We start from the raw sequence: 21,674 nt of genomic DNA on the forward strand, positions 1-21,674 counted from the left end.
AAAGAGGCTACTTTTCATTAAGATATAACATGAGAGAATCTGGTAGGCTTGCTTGTAATAATGAATGATGGAATGTGCTCACTCTCTTTTACGTAACTCTCATTTTATCATTTTATTTATTTACTTTTTTTTGTTTTAAGATTGAATTTATTTCACTTGGTTCATTTTAGTTATGTAGGTACTTGTTTTGTCATTCATATACTTGAAATGTTGAGTTGCAGCACTGAGTAGTTGTCTCTGCTATCTGAACTCTCAGCTTGTCAGAGGTAGCCCCTTCCTTCCTCGGGTATCATCCACCCTGAAGCAGAAAATGGCTTCCTTCCACAGCCTGATGGGTGTGGAAGAGGGTGAGGTCTCTGATCTAATGCCAAGGAAGGGCAACAACACTGGAGGAGGCATCAAGACAAGAGATTATCTGTCTGGTAAGTCATTGCTACAGGATTAAAAGTTTGATTTCTCAACAATGGTCAGTCGCTAGGATTTGTACACATTTGGAGCGCCAAACAAAAACTGTATTCACAGTAAAACCCCAACTCAACATCCACATAGATCATTTTACACTTGAAACTATGTGAGTCCCAGGATGCACATGTCTGGAAACAATGAGTGCCTGAAATTTATCATCACGGAATACAGATACAGTAATCATACACCATTTTGCTTCGCTGTCCCGCTATACTGCAGATTTTTCTTACAGTTGTTACTTTATTTTTTGTACTGTTTATACAATATTTTTCTGTTAAACATTGCATGCTCTCACAATATATTATCTGTTTAGTTTTTTAAGTTTATTTTTTGGATAATATATAATTTTGCCAAAAACTATCATGACAAACGATAGTATCGTTGATGTTTTTTATGCCACTGATATAGTGATATTTGAGGATAATAATGCACTTTCATCCTTTTTAAGTACAATTAACTCGAAGAATATATTGAACATTGGGCATTGTAATATAGAATAATAAATATAAGTAAAACACACTCGGGTTCTGTTCAGAAAAACTGCACTTGAACAAATATTAAACATTCGGCAGAGATCAACAGATTACACACATTAATGCCTTAACAGGTAATATACTGCTCATCAAGTTTCCAGTTGGTTAAGAAAAAGTGAAAAAAAGTATAGCAACATTAATAACAGCAAAACAAGATCGAAGCAACCTGTTTTCATTCAAGATTGCTGCTTTGCCAACGTTTGTCTACATCTCTTACAGTAGTGAGTAACACTATACTGTATATAATGTGAGCATGCATGCGCCATATACGCTATCACGTTTGTATTTGCATTGTTGGGCAAAGGGTTCCATAATTGCAAGCTGACGGGAAACGGGGAATTTCCCCAACGTGTTTTTGGTTCCCAGCTGTAGACACTGGATGGGATGGTTGTGTTGAAAATGGGTTTTGTCACTTTGAGGTTTTAAGTTGTATTGTCTTTGTTCCGACTTCATACAAATTCGACATACTGGCTTGTTGGTGTTAGTGGGATGGCCGTGTTCATCTGGCTTCAATCCAAGATGTTTCCACCTCGTCGCGGTGGCATTATGCTTTGGAACTATTTCGATGAATGGTGCTCAACTTTCTGTAGCGGTGCAGCTCCCGGCTTGCCATCAAAACTTTGTTTTCATCCTCGTTCACTTCTTCCTCTCCCACGTCTGCCATTCTTCTTATGCCCCCGCTGCTGCTAAGATTCTCACTGTACGTCTATGGGTCTGCTCTTGCCAGTAGGAGACCAGTATCTGTAGGGGTGGATGGCGATGTGCATTTAACTTCGCATCTGATTGGTCAAACTCTGATGAACGCCACATACGTGCAACCAAGCATACTGTACCGTTTACGTATTAACATGCCATTTTTGTGATGATGATATTTTTTTGAGATATTGTTCAGCCCTATTTCATTTTTACAGAGAACTCTGGGAAAAGTATGGAATTTTGTAATCTCAGATGTGTAGGAACCATGTTAGCAATACACTTTCTTGTCACAATACCATATTTAAATACTAGTATGTAAGTAAATATCCATAATATTCTAATAGCTTTCACTGTGTCACTGACCTATTATTTTAATATTGTTTCTTAACTTTTTATACCAATATACCATATATTTTTCCATTACCGTGAATTGTTCATATAGCAATAATATAACATCTGACTTATAACAATAATTATTATAGACAGTCCCGCTGCAACTGTTTCCAAATCCTGTTTTTCCCCCAGCCTCTCTTCTTCCCTGTACCTCTCCAAAAACAGTTCAAAAATAAAATATTTATTTTTGAACTGTTTATGGCTGGACATTAACGATCCCCATTTCGCCTGTTTAATATTTTCACACCACAGATGGAAACACAAAAACTTCTCATTGTTGTGCTTGAGTATTTTATCTTTAAATTATATTTATCCCTAAAATTACACTCTACTGCTCTCTCAAAAAACATATTCCCAACGTAGATTGTCTAAATTCATATATTAATTGTGCAGTTTTAAATTCTACAAGATCATAAAATTTTAGATTGAAGGAACGACTAGTTTGTATGGTGAAGAAATCCAAAATGATGTACTATTCTCATTGCTCTTTTTTGCAGTATGAACAGGGATTGTATTGAAGTCTTGTAAGTAGGGCTGGGCGATATTCATATCATGATATAATTTGAATCCCTTCACGGTAACGGTATAATATCGTGGTATAAGCTTCAGTGTAAAAATGATCATGGAAGCGTTTATGAATGGGTTGTTGTTTTCGTTAATATAATAATTGGAATGTCATGTTGCCTTATCGGCTGTTCAAACAGATTTGATAAGATTGAGCTGAAAAGCTTTTACCGCATACCAAACAAACCTGAAGCTCGTGGAATGCTTCGAACAGCAGTTAAGCCAGCAGTGAAACCTAGTGACAACAACCATGTTTACTATCAACACTTAGATTTGGTAAGACCAGTGTTGGGGAGTAACTCATTACATGTAACGCAATTATGTAATTACAACATTTATGTAATTGTAATTCATGACATTGACATGCATTTTATTCTCATTCTCATTCATGAGGGCTAGACTTCTAGCCTTAAACTGCATATGTTGGTACTGAGTGAATGGTATATAAACTAGAGAATTTGAGACATCAAAATCTGCCTTTGCTAAACGATTATCATTTAAGGTTTTTAAAAAAAAAAAAAAAAAAAACGCTAACTACTATTCAGCTCACTCATACATCATGTTATATGTACATTACACATCTAATAGTGTCTGAAAAAAATCACTTACAGACACTGTTGTTTTTGTCAGTTTATCAGGCGGCCCAACAATAAACCACCTGCAATAAACTTCCTGATTTTGTTTTGCAATATATTATGATATTATATATCATATTGTTCTTATTTTATTTTTATATTATTATCTTTGTGTAAGTGGAGAGAGACTAGCAAAGTAAGAATTTCATTGTATTTTTATTGTGCATATGACAATAAACATTGAATCTTTAATATTGTTCATCTTAGGCACAAATAGCAATGACAAAAGAAGTCTGGACTACACTCTATGTATATATAATATAAAAGCAAGGTGCATATAGATTTAATACATTAATTTATTGTCATACATGTACAAATCTTTTACAATAAAACAACAGATCAAGAGTTCGGGATACATGTGTGCAAAAAGCTTTGCAGCATATATTTGCTTGACATTAGCTGGCAACGAACGAACTTGCATACTGTGACGTCTCCATGAGGATGCGTGTTTCTTTTCTTACGTTAATTACTTTTTGTCCTCTTTCAGTAATAGCAATACTTTCATAAATGTTGTGTTGCTTGTTACATGCCATGGAGGTGCTCAGGCAAGGATTAGAGAGTACACCAGCACAAACCCCGTCTTTTTTTTTTGTTTATTTTTTCTCACCTCCCAACGTCTGCGCTACTCTGCCAAAGTACTTTCTCACATGAGGCCCTCCCCCACTTTATAAACACCAAGTGCCCTTATTCGGCGGAATTGCCTCTTCCTCATTCATTAACTTGACCGATCCATCCATTTTCTGTACTGCTTATCCTCATTAGGGTTGCAGGCGTGCTGGAGCCTATCCCAGCTATCTTCGGGCGAGAGGTGGGGTACACCCCGAACTGGTCGCCAGCCAATCGCATGGCACATATAAACAAACAACCATTCACACTCACATTCACACCTATGGGCAATTTAGTCTTCAATCAACCTACCACGCATTTTTTTCAGATGTGGGAGGAAACCAGAGTACCCAGAGAAAACCCACGCTGGCACGGGGAAAACATGCAAACTCCACACAGGCGGGGCCGGGATTTGAACCCCAGTCCTCAGAACTGTGAGGCAGATGTGCTAACCAGTCGATCTCCGTGCCGCCTTAACTTGACCCATTACTACTATTACAACGTTCAGTTGGCCATCAAACTTTGTCCATAACTAAAAAAAAAAACACACCCCTGAAGTGTAATGTTTTGTGTTATTTGGGCTACAGTGTCTCTGGTGTCTTGCCCAATGCGCATTGAATTGCGAGACAGCGGTGAACCAGGCGGGATCCGCCGCCCCTTGCCAGCTTGGCAAGCTTGGCAGCGGTTAGAGAAGCAGCCGGAGGTCTGGTGCAACTGCGTTTGACCCGTCCGCCACACACATCGCAGGGCGAGAAGGGAAGGGAAAAAAGATAATCTGCCGAAGATTGAACCTCGGCGGCCACAGCAGTGGGTGCACCACATTCCCCCTGCCTGGATGACTTTTTCCACCTTCTCGTGACACGTCGTGGCTGATGACCCTTTACACCGTTGATTAACAGCCCGCTGAATTGAAATAAGACAAAGGGGTGGCCGACTCAGAATGTCTCTGCGGCTCGTGTGAGCGTCACGCCCCGCTTTGGAGGAACCATGAGAGGAGGCACGTCTTTGATTGACAGCTAAAATTTCCGGGGAGGCGGGATTTTGAGAGCATTTAGCGACACCCCTACAGCAGCTGGAAGTTGAAAGAATGTCCCAATTCATGACCATTTTGAAGCCTGATTACACATACTTTTTTTTTTTTTTTAATCTGTTCATTTATGGTCCGGCTTGTTAACAACTGTCTTCTGTGGTGTGTCAAATTTTCTTTGGTCTGTTTGGTTACACTTTAACTTTGTGAGTAGCCTGGTGTATTTTTGTAGGCAGAAGATAGGTCGCCATTTTTTTGACAGTTTATTTTGAAATTTAAATATGGGTCTCAACTCAACTTTATTTCAATTACACTTGAACAACAACCACACCTGTAAACAAAGAGCTGTACATAAAACATAAAAAACTATTAAATTAATAATAATACAATCATCCATCCATCCATTTTCTGAGCCGCTTCTCCTCACTAGGGTCGCGGGCGTGCTGGAGCCTATCCCAGCTGTCATCGGGCAGGAGGCGGGGGGTACACCCAGCCAATCGCAGGGCACATCGAAACAAACAACCATTCGCACTCACAGTCATGCCTACGGGCAATTTAGAGTCTCCAATTAATGCATGTTTTTGGGATGTGGGAGGAAACCGGAGTGCCCGGAGAAAACCCACGCAGGCACGGGGAGAACATGCAAACTCCACACAGGCGGGGACGGGGATTGAACCCCGCACCTCAGAACTGTGAGGCTGACGCTCTAACCAGTCGCCCACCGTGCCGCCTAATACAATCATATATAACTAAATTAAATATTGTTGTTTTTTTGTTTTTTTTAATAAGCAAGAGCTCCTTAGCGTTGCCATTTAGCATATGGGAGGTGCAGAGTTTTATTCCCGCTTGTTGATTATATATGCCGACCGGCGGGGCCCGGTTGTTCAAAACTCGGTTATTTTTTTAACCACTGGTAAACTTAACCGACTGTTAACTTTAACGGCACCGTTATCTTGTTGTCCAAACCTCTGTTAACTTTAACCGGCTGTTAACTTGACGTTAAAGTTAACACACCTCAGGGCCGCCGCTAACATTTTAACAGTGTGGTTAACGCTCAAGATGGCGTTCGCGGCTAACGATTCGCTTCAAACTTGGTGTGCATCATCTCAAGACATGGGACATTAAAAGTTGGGAAAATAACATCTTTCATAGATTTATTCAATAAATAAGACATGACTGTGATCTATTAGGACATTTGAACGATCTTACGTAATGAAGTCAAAAACAAATATTGGAAATAGATAAATATTGCGTCTGTATGACGCAACTGTAAAATGTCTATATATATATATATATATATATATATATATATATATATATATATATATATATATATATATATAATGTCCTTGTCCTCTGTAACTTGAATAAGAGTCTAAAATTTGATTCAATTAGAAATATCGGTTTAAAAAGATATAACAAGCCACAATAATTAGCTCATGGATTTATTAAGAATAGTTGATTGTCCCACAATGAAGTCAGTTTTTCAGTAAGAGATTGACAGAATCATATTACATCCCTGTGAAGCACCTGCAAAATACTGTTGTAAAGTTTTTACTGATTTTCCCTGTTCACTGGAATACCATTTAAAGTTCGTTCAGAGAAACATGGCAATGATGATGCATTTTACATAAATATATGTAAATGTCATGGGTTTATATTGATTATTATATTTAAAAATATTATAAATCAATTAAAAAAAAAAAAAAAAAGTACAATGAAACCTAAACTGGCATTCAGTATAATAATAGGGAGTTATTTTTTGTTTTTGTTTTTTCAAACCATCCTTATCAAAATTAAACGTGGTATGATAGTTATTGCTTGATATGAAACTAAAATATATATAAAATATGAAAAATAAAATAAATTAATTGTCTATAAAATCTCTAGTAATTGTAGGTGATGCCCCTTCTCGGTATTAGTTCTTAAGTACAAAACAGAGAGCGGTACGTTTTTGGAACATTAATATTACGGATAAATTCAGTGAATTTCATTTCAATATGATACCTATTATCAAAATAGACACGCCATAATTGTTCCTGTAGACGATATTACAGTGTACAAAAAAACAAGTTTATGGTTGTTTAATCATACAGGAAAGTTCACCAACCTTTGTGCGAAATGGCCCGGGTCTGCTCACGACAGCTAAACCGGAAGTCAACAAAATGAGGAATTGTGGGATATAATAGCGCTGACCAGTGACGGTCCACCACATGGTTAACTTTGACGGTGCCGTTTACTAACGATGTGACTAACCATGTTTTGAACAATGCATATTTCATGGTCGATTAGCTAACGGTGGGGTAAGAATTTAACCGGTGGTTAGGGGTTAACCGGTAGTTAAAATAACTGAGTTTTGAACAACCGGGATGCTGAAATTTTAATCTCGGGATCATAGCGTCCATAATGTGATGTCACTCACATTTGCTACAAGCTGACTTTGAAAGTAGAGAGAAGGAATTACACACTATGGCAAATACTGTCCTAATGACATTTGTTTTATATTGCATGACAAGCACGAAAATATTCTACTTGAAGTAAGGTAAAGTAAGCCATTTAATTGAATATTGATTGTATCATGCTGATCTGCATTTTGATAACTGCTTCAACATTAGAACACAGCATGCCAGTTTTGAAGCGGTCTGTGTAAACGTTCCTTTTTGCTTCATTTTGTTGCTTTTGAATTGAATGCAATTGAATTACGTTATTGCAGATGAAAGCCCATCCATATGTTTTGCAAACTAATTGAGAGGTTCGGTTCTGGTAGAGAGGTAATTAAACGCTTCTACAAAGGTGTTCATATGCCTTTCTAATTTACAAACTGCTCCCCTCTCTCAATGCAACGGTATTTTCAAGTGGGTAGAATACAGGAACACAAACACTAACCATTATGCACTCAAGCTGCCCCTAACCATTTAGCCCAAGAAGAAGGTCCAATGTTGTTTTTGTCTTCATAGCTTTTCCATTTAGTGCATTTTTCATTTCAGATGAATACAACCAGGAAGAATGGAAAGAGAACCACCCTCCAGTGTTGTCACCTGCACCGAGCAAGAAGCGTCGTGTGGCTCCCCTCAAAGGCTGTGAAGGGAAGATTAGAGAAACACACACACACACTCCAGACCTTCGTTTAAATGGGAGTGAGGAGGTATTATCTCTCTGACCGTAGACTTCCTTGATTGGTGTCAGTTAAACGACCGCAATTTCTTGTGTATACTGGGCTCCTTTTCCCCCCCAAAATTGTCAAAAGTTAATAGTGCACATTATACAGAGGTATAGGGAAAAATGGAAAAAAACGTTCACATTTTAGAAATGTATGCCGCCATCTATAGGTTATGAAAAAGCTGTACACTTTCATTCCAATATGCCACCGCCACTTAGAGGTTATGAGAGGTGTAGCCTCCACTTTCATTCCAATATGACAGGGGTACGTATGACTGCATATATGTACAGTTGTGCTCATAAGTTTACATACCCTAGCAGAATTTGTGAAAAAAAATTATTATTTTTTTTTTTTAAGTACGACTGATGACTGAAAAACAACCCTCATTAATTTCTTTATGTTTTGTTTAATGATAATGCTTTTCTGAAATGCTTGACAGTTTAATTTGAATCTCATTAAAATAAAAATTAAATGTGTTTAGCCTGGCCCTTCATCTTTTCTTGAAAGAATTGTACTCATCTTAAAAATTATGCCTGGGTAATCAAACACATCAGCACAACTGTGTGTTTTCTGATTTATGAAGTAAAAGTAAGGCTGTGAATTTCAAAATAAGAGCAAATAAATAAAAAAGCAAGTATCATGTGTTCAAATAAAGTGCTTAACTTCAGAATAATTATATGAAAAAAAACTAACAAATTACAAATAATACTTAATGTTTTGATCAGATGGGTAGAAGCAAAAGCATGCATCGTAAAACTGTATTATACATAACGAGAAGGGTTTTCTAGAATTTTTAGTTCAACTTTGGGGGTGCGTATTATACATGGGTGCTCATTATACACGAGAAATTACGGTACGTTTCTGCTTCTCTCAAGTCAGTGTTAATAATAATAATAATAATAATCATCATTATTATTCCTTGCACTGAAATGTTAAGGTATATTTAGATGTATAGGTATATTTCTTTTGCTTTTAAAAGTACAACTGTTTTGGGTGTCATTCCACTGATTGGAAGCTTTGAAAGTATTTTGTCATGTCTAAAGGGAGATATGGAACAAGTGGCAGAGTGCAATGACACAGTCAACAAAGGGCTACCGCGATCAAGTGAGACTGAAGAAGAAACCCAACCTGTGCTTCTTTCTACACCCCTCCGTGGTTGCCGTAAACCACCCATGTCTGTGAAACATCATGTCTTTTCATTCACAAGCAACCAACAGGTGTGTTGTTGTCACTTGTACAACCCAAATTCCAATGAAGTTGGGACGTTGTGTTAAACAAATAAAAAGAGAATACAAAGATTTGCAAATCATGTTCAACCTATATTTAATTGAATACACTAAAAAGACAAGATATTTAATGTTCAAACTGATAAACTTTTATTGTTCTTAGAAAATAATAATCATTAACTTAGAATTTTATGGCAGAAAACACGTTCCAAAAATGCTGGGACAGGGTCATGTTTACCACTGTGTTACATCACCTTTTCTTTTAACAACATTCAATAAACGTTTGGGAACTGAGGACACTAATTGTTGAAGCTTTGTAGGTGGAATTATTTCCGATTCTTGCTTGATGTACAGCTTCAGCTGTTCAACAGTCCGGGGTCTCCGTTGTCGTATTTTACGCTTCATAATGCGCCACACATTTTCAATGGGTGACAGGTCTGGACTGCAGGCAGGCCAGTCTAGTACCCCCACTCTTTTACTACGAAGCCATGCTGTTGTAACACGTGCAGAATGTGGTTTGGCATTGTCTTGCTGAAATAAGCAGGGGCGTCCATGAAAAAGACGTTACTTAGATGGCAGCATATGTTTCTCCAAAACCTGTATGTACCTTTCAGCATTAAGGGTGCCTTCACAGATGTGTAAGTTACCCATGCCATTGGCACTAACACAGGCCCATACCATCACAGATGTTGGCTTTTGAACTTTGCGTCCATAACAGTCCGGATGGTTCTTTTCCTCTTTGGCCCGGAGGACACGACGTCCACAATTTCCAAAAACAACTTGACTCGTCGGACCGCTGAACACATTTCCACTTTGCATCAGTCAATCTTAGATGAGCTCGGGCCCAGAGAAGCCGGCGGTGTTTCTGGATGTTGTTGATAAATGGCTTTTGCTTTGCATAGTAGTGTTTCAAGTTGCACTTACGGATGTAGCGCCGAACTGTGTTTACTGACATTGGTTTTCTGAACTGTTCCTTAGCCCATGCGGTGATATCCTTTACACATTGATGTCGGTTTTTGATGCAGTGCTGCCTGAGTGATCGAAGGTCATGGGCATTCCAATGTTGGTTTTCGGCCTTGCTGCTTACATGCAGTGATTTCCCCAGATTCTCTGAAACTTTTGATGATGATATGGACCGTAGATGATGAAATCCCTAAATTCCTTGCAATTATACGTTGAGGAACATTGTCCTTAAACTGTTCGACTATTTTCTCACGCACTTGCTCACAAAGAGGGGAACCTCACCCCTTCTTTGCTTGTGAATGACTGAGCAATTCAGGGAAGCTCCTTTTATAACCAATCATGGCACCCACCTGTTCCCAATTAGCCTGTTCACCTGTGGGATGTTCCAAACAGGTGTTTGATGAGCATTCCTCAACTTTGTCAGTCTTTTTTGCCACCTGTCCCAGCTTGTTTGGAACGTGTTGCAGCCATAAAATTCTAAGTTAATGATTATTTGCCAAAAACAATAAAGTTTTATCAGTTTTAACATTAAATGTCTTTGTAGTGTATTCAATTAAATATAGGTTGAACATGATTTCCAAATCATTGTATTCTGTTTTTATTTATGTTAAACACAACGTCCCAACTTCATTGGAATTGGGGTTGTATATGTTAGCAATGAATTGCCAAAAATGGAGGATTGTCTGCTTTATATTATCCACGAATTTAGCAGGACTCCACTGTACTTCCTTAATTGGCCAATGAATCACCATTCATGGGTATTTTTTTTCGTTGGTCTCCAAATTTGGATCTGTCCTACTATTTACTGGTTAACTATTTCATTGTCAACAGCAACAAAGCTAGTGATGGCAGTACTTGTACTGTAGATCTGTACAGTGAAGGCACTTGAACTGCAGTCCAACAGAATGGCAATGTAATTTTTTCTCTCTGCAGGACAATGTGTTTGAACCTCAAAGGCACAGCCAAGCACAGCCCAGTGAGCTAAGCTCAGCTTCACCAGAGAAGTCTTTATCTGCGTTCCAGTTCTCATTGCTCTCCTCTCAGCTGGAGATAAAGCCAGCAGGTAAAATACACACACTGCTCTCAGTCATGCAAGAATAACTAGTCTTTCGTATTGGTTCCAAAAATGTTTACATACAAACACAGCTTCGTATTTTATGCATCCTTTGTGTGTGTGTGTGTTTATTTCGAACACGTATAGAACAATAGAATTAGGGATGTCCCAATCACATTTTTTTGCACCCGAGTCAGTCTTTAATTTTTAAGGATCTGCCGATACAGATTTAGGATCGAGTCCCGATCCTATACCTGCCAGTCCTATGTACACTATAATGCATTAAAAAAGAGCACGCATCCAAATTTTCTCAAATTAATATACAGTGGTGTCTTGAGATTCAATTTTACTTCTTTCCGTGATCATGCTTTTATCTCAAAACACTCGTATCTCAAAACATATTTCCCATTAAAATGAATGGGAATGGAATTAATCGGTTCCAGTCCCCAAAAAATACCACTGTTTTTTTAAAGTTTTTTTTTTTTTTAGGTAGCAGTATATTGTAAAATATAGTCATAAAAACATAATAGAAGAGAATGTAAAGATATGAACTGGTTTTATGAAGTGTAAAGAAGTCAAAAGTCTCACACACGCTGAGGATTTATTTGCATGCCTCTAACTCTCGCTCGACCGCAGCCTTATCCTGCTCCCGGAGCATGAAGACGCTGTGTGTCTTTTGTTTTTATGGTTAATTTTCAACCTAAGTCCAACTGGTAGTGACAATGTACAGCTTGAAGCCTCTTTTTTGAAGAATATTTACTAATTATATATATATATATATATATATATATATATATTTAGAACTATATTTGTCAACTCTATTGTTAAATCCAAATCTTAAATGCGCCTAAATCATGATTTTAAATGCTAAATGTAAATTTAAATAATGAAATCTAAATGTTAAATATATATCTGAATATGAAACTTAAATTTAAATGTTAAATATATATTTAAATGTAAATATAAATATTAAATATATCTCTATGATAAATGTTAATTCTAAATATTAAATATACAGTGGGTACGGAAAGTATTCAGACTCCCTTAAATTTTCACTCTTTGTTATATTGCAGCCATAAAAATCATTTGTTATTTTTCCCCCCCCCTCATTAATGTACACACAGCACCTCATATTGACAGAAAAAAAAACTGAATTGTTGAAATTTCTGCAGATTTATTAAAAAAGAAAAACTGAAATATCACACAGTCATAAGTATTCAGACCCTTTGCTGTGACACTCATATTTAACTCGGGTGCTGTCCATTTCTTCTGATCGTCCATGAGATGGTTCTACACCTTCATTGGAGTCCAGCTGTATTTGATTATACTGATCGGACTTAATTAGGAAAGCCACACACCTGTCTATATAAGACCTTACAGTGCATGTCAGAGCAAATGACAATCATGAGGTCAAAGGAACTGCCTGAAGAGCTCAGAGACAGAATTGTGGAAAGGGACAGATCTGGCCAAGTTTAAAAAAAAATACAAAAAAAATTCTGCTGCACTTAAGGTTCCTAAGAGCACAGTGGCCTCCATAATTCTTAAATGGAAGACGTTTGGGACGACCAGAACCCTTCCTAGAGCTGGCCGTCAGGCCAAACTGAGCAATCGGGGAAGAAAGAGCCTTGGTGAGAGAGGTAAAGAAGAACCCAAAGATCACTGTGGCTGAGCTCCAGAGATGCAGTCGGGAGATGGGAGAAAGTTCTAGAAAGTCAACCATCACTGCAGCCCTCCACCAGTCGGGGCTTGATGGCAGAGTGGCCCGACGGAAGCCTCTCCTCAGTGGAAGACACATGAAAGCCTGCATGGAGTTTGCTAAAAACCACCTGAAGTTACTCCAAGATGGTGAGAAATAAGATTCTCTGGTCTGATGAGACCAAGATATAACTTTTTGGCCTTAATGCTAAGCGGTATTTGTGGGGAAAAAAACAGGCACTGCTCATCACCTTTCCAATACAGTCCCAACAGTGAAGCATGGTGGTGGCAGCATAATGGTGTGGGGGTGTTTTTCAGCTGCAGGGACAGGACGACTGGTTGCAAAGAAAGGTGAATGCGGCCAAGTGCAGGGATATCCTGGACGAAAACCTTCTCCAGAGTGCTCAGGACCTCAGACTGGGCCGAAGGTTCACCTTCCAACAAGACAATGACACTAAGCACACAAATAAAATAACGAAGAAGAGGCTTCTGAACAACTCTGTGATTGTTCTTGAATGGCGCAGCCAGAGCCCTGACTTAAACCCAATTGACCCTGAAAATGACTGTCCACCAACATTCACCATCCAACCTTACAGAACTGGAGAGGATTGGCAAGGAGGAATGGCAGAGGATCCCCGAATCCAGGTGTGAAAAACTTGTTGCATCATTCCCAAAAAGACTCATGGCTGTATTAGCTCAAAAGGGTGCTTCTACTAAATACTGAGAAAGGGTCTGAATACTTATGGGTATGTGATGTTTAAGTTTTTCTTTTTTAATAAATCTGAAAAAATGTCAACAATTCCGTTTTATTCTGTCAATATGGGATGCAGTGTGTATATTAATGAGGGAAAAAAATGAACTTAAATGATTTTAGCAAATGGCTGCAATATAACAAAGACTAAAAATTTAAGGGGGTCTGAATACTTTCCTTACCCACTGTATATGTAAATGAATCTAAATCTATATGTTGAATGTAAATGTAAAATTTTTAGCTAAATGTTAAATGCTAGATCTAAATGTGAAAAATATATCTAAATGTTAAATCTATATCTTAATATTGAATGTAAATGTTTTAATACAGAGCTAAATGTTATATATATACACACAAATGTTAAATCTTAATGTTAAATGTATATCTAAATAGAACTGTTAAAGCTAAATGTTTCGGGAGGAAATAAATATCGAGCTAAAATGCAAATCCATACTAACGACAGGCGGAAGTACCAAAATAAAAGCTCAAGATCAGACTGTGTCTGTAGCCCCCCAAAAATTACATGTAAAAAGCATCTGGGGAAATAGACTCTTGGACACAGATTATAGTTGTAATAACTACCGTATTTTCATGGCCATAAGGCGCACTTAAAAGTCTTAAATTTTCTCCAAAATGGACGGGGCGCCTTATAATGCGGCGCTCCTTATGTGTGCACCGAGTTCCAAAATCTATAAATTTTGTTGTGTGATGAGCGCGCCGCTTGACTGACTGGGAGCATTTCCTTCCGACACGCTGTTTATACAGAGGAAAAGCGGACGTGGCTGAGGACAGCATACGGTTGTTTAAAGGGGGAAGGGTGCACGTGAAGGAGTACGCTAAAGTAGGTATATAGTGCCGGTATGTGCATTGTGCAAAACATCGGTTTAGCTGAGGACCCCAGAAAATGGCACCTACGAAGAGACACGCTTAAACTGCAAGCCATTAGTTACGCGGAGGAACATGGGAATCGAGCAGCCGCGAAAGAATTCAAGATCAACGAATCCACGGTTCGCAAGTGGAGGAAGCAGGAAAACGAGCTTCGCCAAGTCAAGAAGACGAAGCTGAGTTTCCGCGGAAACTAGGCGAGGTGCCCCGAGTTGGAAGACCAACTCGAGCAATGCATTAATGAGCAAAGAACAGCCGGGAGAAGCATCTCTACAGTCACCATTCGACTGAGTACAATAACTCTGAGCTTGCTATCATTCCGGGAGGCTTGACGAAGGAACTCCAACTGCTGGACATCGGTGTAAACAGGGCATTCAAAGTGAAGTTGCGAGCGCCGTGGGAGCGATGAATGACAGATGGCGAACACAGCTTAGCAAGACTAGGAGGCAATACTGGGCGAGTTACGCCACAATTTGTGAATGGATTGTGGATTCTTGGACTAACGTGTCTGCTTGCACTGTTGTTCGAGCTTTTGTAAAAGCCGGCATCATTTCTGAGGAACCGCACGGCAACGAGACTGACTCCGTCAATGACGAGAGGGAACCTGGCGTGTTTGATGGGGAACTTGTCCAGCTGTTCATTTTGGATACAGAAGATGAGGACTTTGGAATTGTGGATGAGGATTGATCAAAAAATAATGTGAGTACATTGTTAAATTCATCAATAAAGTACAACCAAACTCAGTTTTGCTCCCACTGCCTTTTTAAAAACATTGGTTTAGCGTGCATGCATGCTACCGTATGTTTTAAGCTCGCGTAGGTTTTGCCTGTGCCCAATAATGCGGTACGCCTTATGTATGTGTTAAATACAGTAATATAGACCCCGTAACTGAGACTGCGCCTTTTAATACGGTGCACCTTATGGTCGTGTAAATACGGTTCATGAAATCACAAACCCGTTTCGAGAAACTTTATTTGACGTGTACATTTATTGTTTACCCACCACTTTTAAGAACACCTGGAGGATTTAAGACCCGTGGGAGCCCTGGCCGTCCACCTCCACCAGGTGGCAGGTGCACACCACTGTTAGCCAATATCCAAGCTGGTCATTATGCAAACGTGCGGTCAAACGGTGTTAGCAGAGAACAGCAGCAGAGTGGTTTTGACAGTAATACATAATTTTTCCATGGCGACGGTGACGGCAACGACCACAGGGCTGCCACAGACCACCTCGTTTTTTTTTATTGTGTGTATGTCTCTAGCGTAGTGTGTGTAATCACGTAGCAGTGCGTTCTAATCCAAACACACAAAGTGAGAGCAATGCTTTTTTTTTTTTTTTTTTTTTTTTTTTTAATGCAATGCGTAACCTTATGTACATTCAAATAAATTACTTTCTCCTTGTGACTGTCTCTGTCTCTCCTCCATCAGCATTACAGCAGCATAAATGAAACAAGTGTGCTACACTTGTTTAAGTGCGTTGGTGCTAGTAATAAATCTCTATGGGGCTACCGTTAGCCAGTTTTGTGACATTAGCCTGGATTAGAACCCAGTGTTACGTGATTAGACATACTACGCTAGACGCACGAAAGACATTCATCGAAGTGGTCTGTAATAGGTCTGTAATAGGCTAACAGTGGCGTGCACCTGCCGCCTGGTGGAGCTGGACGGCCAAGGCTCCCACGGGTCTTAAATCCTCCAGCTGTACTTAAAAGTGACAACTAAACACTAAAAGTACACGTCAAATACAGTTTCTCTAAACATGTTAGTTATTTCATGTAGTTGTTATAACTATGATCTCTGCTCAAGAGTCCATTTCCCCAGATAAGATGTTTTTTTATGTTATTTTTTTGGGACTATAGACACACACTGACGTTGAGCTTTTATTTTGGTACTTAAACCAGTTGGCTCTTTGGATTTGTATTTTTGCTAAATATTTAGTTCCACCTGAAACATTTAGGCTTAACAATTATATTTAGATATATATTTAACATTTATATTTATATATTTAACATTTTGATATAACATTTAGATATAGATTAAACATTTGTATTTATATATATATATATATATATATATATAACCTTTAGCTATATATGAAACATTTACATTCAACATTTAGATATAGATTTAACATTTAGATATATATTTAACATTTAGAAATGTACTTCACATTGAGAAATATTTCACATTTAGTTTTGACATTTTAGATTTAGCATTTAGCTAAAAATTTAACATTTAAATATATATTTAATAATTATATTTACATTTAAAATGTTATATATATGATTTATATTTAGATGTATATTTATCATTTAGAATTATTTATATTTAAACTTGCAGTTAACATTTAAATTTAGGATTTAGGTGCAACATTTAATATCTGGATTTAACAATAGAGTTGATAAATATAGTTCTAAATGTGCAGAAAAGTGACTCGAAAATTCACAGCAGTTTTTTTTAAACACTGTTTGAAACTAAATGTGACAAAATGTTGCTATTTTCAGAGCGAGCTGCTTTACAAATGGCACCCCATACTATTTTTCCCCCATGACAATATTATTTTATATTTATATACACTTAATATTCACAATATAAGCTTTTAGAATGCAATATTCTTGTATTTGACTGCATTTTATTTATTCAATTATAAACAATACATTTGCTCCTACTCAGTGGACCTTTATGCTCCACTTGGATATTAAGTGGGTTACCCTTTTGCATTCGGGTGGCTTTTTATTTTTCTCCAGCTCCCCGATTTCCGGATAGGTCTGCTAATGCACCCTAACTCGTGCTAATGCTAACGTGTGTTAACACGTCCTAATGCTCAGAGCAAACTGGTTAGCACACCACTAAGAGCGGGTAGTAGCCAATACTTCCAAATAATGCTTGATGCATCTTGTGTCTTCATGATGAGTGGAGTCTGCATTCTGCAGTAGCACAACAGTTTCCCATTTGCATAGTTGCGCAGGCAGACACACTTGCATGTACAGACACACAGAACCCTCCCTCCACACTTAAAGGCTTTTCTTTCACTTGTCAGCAGACAGGCAGTAATTGGCCGACCGTCTGCTTTTTGTTTACTGGCCTTGAAGACACAATTACAGCGCTGTAGTGTTTTCTTTTTTCAAGACACAATTACAGCGCTGTAGTGTTTTCTTTTTTCAAGTGCCGGTACTATAAAAAAGTGGTACCGTGCTATTTTTTACATGAAAATACCTCAGTTCGTTATTGGTATCGGTCCGCGGTGCAACGTGTGTGTGGGTGTTTGTGTGTGTGTGTGGGCGTGCGTGCTTGTGTGCGTATAAATTACTGTATATGGGCCATTCACCAGCTATCATTTTTTTTTAGCTCTAAATTTGATGATACTGTATACACCGGGGGTCCCCTCTGGAGCCAGGCTTGGGGTGGGGCTTGAATGCAAGTGCCTGGTGGCCGGGCCTGCACCCATGGGGCCCGGCGGGGCACAGCCCAAAAGGGTAACGTGGGTCCCCCTTCCCATGGACTCACCACCTGTGGAGGGGCCCATAGGGGTCGGGTACAGTGTGAGCAGTGTTCTGTTATTGCACTTCTGTGCTCATCACGGATTGTCCATAAAAAACACGATGTTCAAGCATAAGGGTGTCCAGACGTGCACTTGGCACCAGGACACTCAAGATTGCAGTTCGATGATCAACTTTGTGGTCGTGTCATAGGACTTGCGGCCGCATGTCTTGGACACTCGGGTGAAGAGAGGGGCGGAGCTGTCAACTGATCACCACCTGGTGGTGAGTTGGCTCCGATGGTGGGGGAAGATGCCGGTCCGACGTGGCAGGCCCAAACGTATTGTGAGGGTCTGCTGGGAACGTCTGGCAGAATCCCCTGTCAGAGAGGAGTTTCAACTCCCACCGCCGACAGAACACAATAATGTGACTAAAGTAAAAAGTAGTCATCTAAAAAATTACTTGAGTAAAAAGTACAAAGTGAAATTATTACTCAGGTATTGAGTAAGTAGTGAGTAACTTCTGATATTTTTTTTATTTATTTATTTTTTTATTTTTTTAAACCACAGCATGAACATCAATTTAACATAAATAAATAAATACAAAATAAAATGTGCAAATTCTGTGTGTGTGTGTGTGTGTATGCACAGTCAAAACTCCCAAAAAACATCAATTTTCTGCATGGTGCTTTCTCAAATTATAAGTGAGCTGAAATATCCACGTTGAGGCAGACAGTTCCACATAAATACTACAATACATAGAAGCTGTTGTTTTTGTTCCTCCAAATGTCAACACAAGTAGCGCGCCGTTGCCTTAAAAAAAGTAGCGAACGACATTCAGATAATTATAACGGAAAACTCATCGGATCTATACTATTCCCGTAAATTGACTATTTTGAGTTCAAAACGGCGAATGATTTGCATGTATAAGAGATAAAGTGGAGAGTGACACGAGTGGCACTCAATGACTAAGATATGAGTATAAAAGCAGTTGAAATGGTAAACTATAATAAATGTTGAGTAATGTTCTTACCAATTACAGTAAAAGCATTAAATTGATTCACTTATTTGGTAATCTCAAAAAGGATCTTAAGGACGTATAGGATTTTCTCAAATTCAAACTTTTTAGTTCAAGATATTTTATATATTTAGTGATAAATATTTGTAGGCTAACTTTAACAGTCAGATAATTGTAACAGATTTCAAAAGCAGGACAAAGTCATCTAAATTACATAAGTGGGGGTGGGGCGTGACTATGTTTGCCTTGGGCCCTCAAATGACTAGCTAGCTAGTATCGGTATGGACCTCGTTCAAGCCAGAGTGGTCGCTTGGCATGACAACCAAAGTGGGATTAGTGGCTCATGCATTAATTGAACTAACGTAAATTGGTTGACACATTGACACTTCAAACATACGTCGCGGTAATATGCATGCTTCAATTTGGCGCCAAGTGGCATCAGGTCTTGGAGCCGGGAAAGCCCATGAGCCTGACTGTTTAGCCAGCAGAGGCTGAATAAGGGATTGAAGCATTTGACGAAGCGGGGGGAAAAACTAAAGGCTTCTTTATACTCGTGTGGGCGGAGACCGCGCTGACATCATTGCAGCTTTCCCACACCCAGTTTGCCTTTATACTCTAGCGCAACCCATGCATGCAGTTTTGAAAATGTACTGCATTTCTCCTCCAAGTCGAGGGTGTCTCTACGACTGGTATTGGGTAGGACACCACAGGGTGAAATTTCCTTTGCATTTTTTGGCCATTTAACAAGGTCATAAATCAGTAGCGTCATTTATACACGTGTCGTTACCACCAACTATGTAGCTGCATGGACTGTCATTACAGCCTACATCAAGACACACTGAACTAAAAAATAACAATATAAATGTATTCTTTTCCATGCATTCAAACAGAGCAATCCCCCATACTATGCTTATGCTATACTAAGCTTATTTGGGACATTCCACTGAATTGGTGCTATTTGCGTCCCCAGGAATTGTATAAACGCAATTACAATTACATGAAAATATTAAGTATCCTGCATATTGATCTGTAATTAGCTAAGCGTTAACATTCTTTTGAGCATAAATGTCATGTGGCCATATTAAATAATTGCAAATATTATGTTAAAGGTCCCATATTTTAGATATCTAGACCGCCATAGAGTGACTCTTTAACATGGACATAGTATAAAAGTGTCAGTATAAAAGTCCATCCATCCATTTTCTACCGCTTATCCGAGGTCGGGTCACGGGGGCAGTAGCTTTAGCAGGGACGCCCAGACTTCCCTCTGCACAGTCACTTAATCCAGCTGTTCCGGGGGATCCCGAGGCGTTCCCAGGCCAGCCGAAAGACGTAGTCTCTCCAGCGTGTCCTGGGTCGTCCCCGGAACACCTCACCGGGCAGGCGTCCGGGAGGCATTCCAATCAGATGCCCCAGCCACCTCATCTGGCTCCTCTCGATGTGGAGGAGCAGCGGCTCTACTCTGAGATCCTCCCGGATGACCGAGTTTCTCACCCTATCTCTAAGGGAGAGCCCGGACACCCTTCAGAGGAAACTCATTTCGGCCGCTTGTATCCGGGATCTTGTTCTTTCGGTCAGGACCAACAGCTCGTGACCACAGGTGAGGGTAGGAACGTAGATCGACCGGTAAATTGAGAGCTTCGCCTTTCGGCTTAGCTCCTTCTTTACCACAACGGACCGATACAAAGTCCGCATCACTGCAGACGCTGGACTGATCCGCCTGTCGATCTCCCGTTCCATTCTTCCCTCACTCGTGAACAAGAAACCAAGATGCTTGAACTCCTCCACTTGGGGCAGGATCTCGTCACCGACCTGGAGAGGGCACGTCACCCTTTTCCGACTGAGAACCATGGTCTCACATTTGGAGCTGCTGTTTCTCGTGCCAGCCGCTTCACACTCTGCTGCAAACTGCTCCAGTGAGAGTTGGAGATCACGGCTATATGAAGCCAACAGAACCACATCATCTGCAAAAGGGAATTGGGGTCTTCGAAGTATTTTCCCCACCGTCTCACAACGTCCCAAGTCGAGGTCAGCAGCGCCCCATCCCCACTATACACAGTGTTGATGGTGCACTGCTTCCTCCTCCTGAGACGGCCGATGGTGGACCAGAATTTCCTCGAAGCCGTCCGGAAGTCTTTCTCCATGGCCTCACCAAACTCCTCCCACGCTGCATTCCGCTTGGCCAGCCGGTACCCATCAGCTGCCTCAGGAGTCCCACAGGCCAAAAAGGCCCGATAGGACTCCTTCTGAAGACAACAAACTTCCTCCCGAAAATTTGCATACTAAATCACAATTGCAATAATTGTTTAAAATAAACAACAACAAAAAAACTAGCAATTCAGAGTATTTTCCCCATATTGTTCACCCCTACTCGTGATTGATGACTAGTTAGTTTTCATAGGGACCACGTCATTGAAGCTTCTTGGCTTAAATTCCAGTGACGAGGACTGGCTAAGTGTGGCTAAATGCCACATAAACACACATGATGTTATGGCTAACTACACACAAGACTCTGCTCGGAGATAT

At 39.4% G+C, this 21,674-nt stretch overlaps 1 protein-coding gene across 5 annotated transcripts in view; it reads left to right on the plus strand.

The window, feature by feature from the left end:
* Nucleotides 1-21,674, plus strand: part of cdca2 (cell division cycle associated 2) — a 52,243-nt gene that overhangs the window by 6,057 nt on the left and 24,512 nt on the right. For all 5 annotated transcript variants that reach the window (XM_061766591.1, XM_061766592.1, XM_061766595.1 and 2 more), the window contains exons 4-7: nt 257-422; nt 7,907-8,064; nt 9,123-9,296; nt 11,202-11,331. In XM_061766591.1, the coding sequence (XP_061622575.1) occupies nt 257-422; nt 7,907-8,064; nt 9,123-9,296; nt 11,202-11,331 (628 nt within the window). The remainder of the gene's footprint in view (nt 1-256; nt 423-7,906; nt 8,065-9,122; nt 9,297-11,201; nt 11,332-21,674) is intronic.

This window comes from Phyllopteryx taeniolatus, chromosome 3 (assembly GCF_024500385.1).
Source record: "Phyllopteryx taeniolatus isolate TA_2022b chromosome 3, UOR_Ptae_1.2, whole genome shotgun sequence".
NCBI classification, from domain to species: domain Eukaryota; kingdom Metazoa; phylum Chordata; class Actinopteri; order Syngnathiformes; family Syngnathidae; genus Phyllopteryx; species Phyllopteryx taeniolatus.